Below are 2,914 nucleotides of genomic sequence, written 5' to 3' on the forward strand. Positions count from 1 at the left end.
GGCAGAGGCAGGCGGATTTCTGAGTTCGAGGCCAGCCTGGTCTACAAAGTGAGTTCCAGGACAGCCAGGGCTATACAGAGAAACCCTGTCTCAAAAAAAACAAACAAAAACAAACAAACAAAAAAAAAAGAAGCACACACAAAACCACAGGTAACTGACATTTTAATACACCTCTGTATTGATAGAACATTAAAAAATAAATCGGTGTTACAGCATCAGTCTTAAAAGATTAACATTTACAACTGTAGTAAAATAAAGTCTCACAAAGTTAAGTGTGTTTAACGTTTAATTTTAACGCTAACCTAAGCTTTTTAAATGTATGTATAAAACGGCAATATCTTACATTAAAGAGAGAGGGGGTGCTTGCTCTGAAGCCCAGGCTGGCTTTGAACTCGACACACTCCTGCCTCTGCTCTTGAGTGTCAGGGTGGTGTGCACATGCTACCATATTTTATTTATTTAGTACTTGTCTTCTTCCTCCTTTATTTTGTTTTTATTTGTTTCGTGCTCTGAGACAAGGTCTCACTACAAAAGTTCGTCTGCAAGAGTATTGCCAGGTTTCACTGAGAAACAAAACAAAACAAAACAAATCAAAACTAGTCATCAGCAGCCAGAACTTTCCAGGCCTCTGCCAGCTCCACTCATTACTTTGGTTTCGCTACTTGGTAAAACCCTTTGGACATTGATTAGTTAATTGTTTGACTGGAAGCTGTCGTGGGTGGAAACTGTCACACAGATTCTACTGGGGTAGGTGTGGCAATGAATCACAGGGGAGACACCAAGTAAACTGAAAGGCGTAGCTCTCACATGCACACAGCGTGGGCTGTGGGACATGGGGATCTATGCACAGTGACCCTGATTACAGACACGGAGGCCGTGAGGGGCCATAACAGTTCACAGGCAACAGTGAAACTTCCACTTAAGGCTACAGTGCTAAAGGCGGAAAAACACCAGGGCATTATGGGACACGCGCCTCTGGTTAGCTGCTGACCCTTGCTCACTACGGACTGGTTCCTGAGACTCATCCTGTGTAGCTCATCCTCCAACGACATGTCCACAGCCCTCCCCACACGAACGTGGTTCTTCAATAGCAGCAGCAGCAGCAGCAGCAGGCTCAGTTCCGGATGCTTGAGAAATAAAGGTGAGCACGTACGGTCTCATAACTGCCCTATGAGGTAGGTATCATTTTACAGAAGAAACAGGCACAGAGGACTGATCAACTCGCCCAATAGCACAGAGTGTGACAACTGATCTTGCTTCAAGCCCTTGTTCATCAGAAGAACCTTAAACTACACCAGCTGAATGCGCTGTCTCCCTCATCTCAGTGAAGGCCCTCGCGGGTTTGAAACGGTTTTGAAATGTTTGAGTGAAGTCACAGTGTGTTTGCCTAGGATATGCTTCAACCAAGCGGAAGATTGACCTGGAGGTGCCTGCTTCTCACCCAGGAGACCGGCACACAGGAGCAGCGGCTAAACAAGTGTCTAGGGATAACCTTGCGTATCCCAATTCATCACTTTATCGTATTCTTGAATTCTTTGCTTGATGTGAGAAAGTTTGTTCTTGAGGTAATCACAGCGCTCCTTTTTTTCCAGAAACGAAGGGTCCTAGGAGAGAAACAGTCGTCAATCAGAACCGCTTCCCTCAGTGGTTAACACAAATGCATCCGCAAGGAAATCAGCTGACACAGCAGGACTGCCCAGAGACACGACCTGCACAACACACACCATACCCGATGGTTTAGGTTCACAGCAAAGCCAAGGGGAACGCACAGAGTAGGGGTACCCTCAGGAGTCAAAATACATGAAACGGTAAGGGTAGGAAATATGAATAAAGTCTCTCCCATGTCTTTTCCAACTCCAGCCTTCACGGCATCGCAGGGCCGGCAGAGACTCGATGGAGAGACATTTAATAATTTAGCTTAAAAGAAACCAGAAATCGATCGGTTATCACCGGCGTACCAGGATAAGGACATGGTGACCCAGAAAATTACTTACATTCTTCTTTTTCCTAAACTCTTCATGAATTCTTGAAATTCTTTCATGTTCCTAAAAATAATATATTTTCATTAGTTGAAACACATGTTTACTCAGATTATGTCTTACAGCTCACTGGGAATTAGAACAGAACACTATTTTGCCAAGTATGTCAGCATCTGCCTGTAATTCTGGTATAGGGGTAGGGAGGGGAGGGGTGGGTGCCTCCCCTCCTACCGCCCACTATGAATTCTCAATCTGCCTGGGCACAAAGGGAGGCCCTGCCTCAAAAACAAAGCTCTCTGTTTTTTGCCCAAGGCTAGACAGAAAATACTTGCACAAAAATATAACTCACTGGACAAGTGTCTGCATATTAACTACCTACCAGGTGCTGGTCTCCAGGAGTGTGATAAGCAGCCCTATGACCCTGGGTTAGCCACTTGTCCTAGCATTCTTTTTCCCTGAAAATCATATCCATAGCCACCTCAGATGGTCATCAGGAGGGTCACTTATTAGCAATGATTCTAATAAAGAGTTCGGTGCATAAAGACCACGGCACGAGCTGCGACCACCCTCTCTGTCCTTATAAAGCTCCTCCTGGTGAATCAGGGTAAAAAAAAAAAGGTTGGGGCTCTTCAATATTCAGCTCTTCCCGAGAACAGCTAATATAAGGTTCCTTCTGATTTTATTATAAACTTTATAATAAATAGAAGATGTGTGAAGAGATTGACTCCCCAGTACAACAGACTATGGAAATATTTCCATTTCTCCATGAATGCCTTGTTTTTCCTTACACAACTTCTTTACTTCTTCTTTTTTTATTTTATATATATATATATATATATATTTTTTTTTTTTTTTTTTTTTTTTTTTTTTGGTTTTTCTAGACAGGGTTTCTCTGTGTAGCCCTGGCTGTCCTGGAACTCACTTTGTAGACCAGG

General features: G+C 43.5%; 1 protein-coding gene across 4 annotated transcripts in view; it reads right to left on the reverse strand.

Moving 5' to 3' along the window:
• Window positions 1–145: 145 nt before the first annotated feature.
• Window positions 146–2,914, reverse strand: part of Marveld2 (MARVEL domain containing 2) — a 20,742-nt gene continuing 17,973 nt past the window's right edge. For all 4 annotated transcript variants that reach the window (XM_021180167.2, XM_021180169.2, XM_029468608.1 and 1 more), the window contains 2 exons: window positions 1,995–2,045; window positions 146–1,604 (listed from right to left, as the gene is read on the reverse strand). In XM_021180167.2, the coding sequence (XP_021035826.1) occupies window positions 1,482–1,604; window positions 1,995–2,045 (174 nt within the window). In that variant the 3' untranslated portion in view covers window positions 146–1,481. The remainder of the gene's footprint in view (window positions 1,605–1,994; window positions 2,046–2,914) is intronic.

The sequence above is a fragment of the Mus caroli genome, chromosome 13, assembly GCF_900094665.2.
Source record: "Mus caroli chromosome 13, CAROLI_EIJ_v1.1, whole genome shotgun sequence".
NCBI lineage: Eukaryota > Metazoa > Chordata > Mammalia > Rodentia > Muridae > Mus > Mus caroli.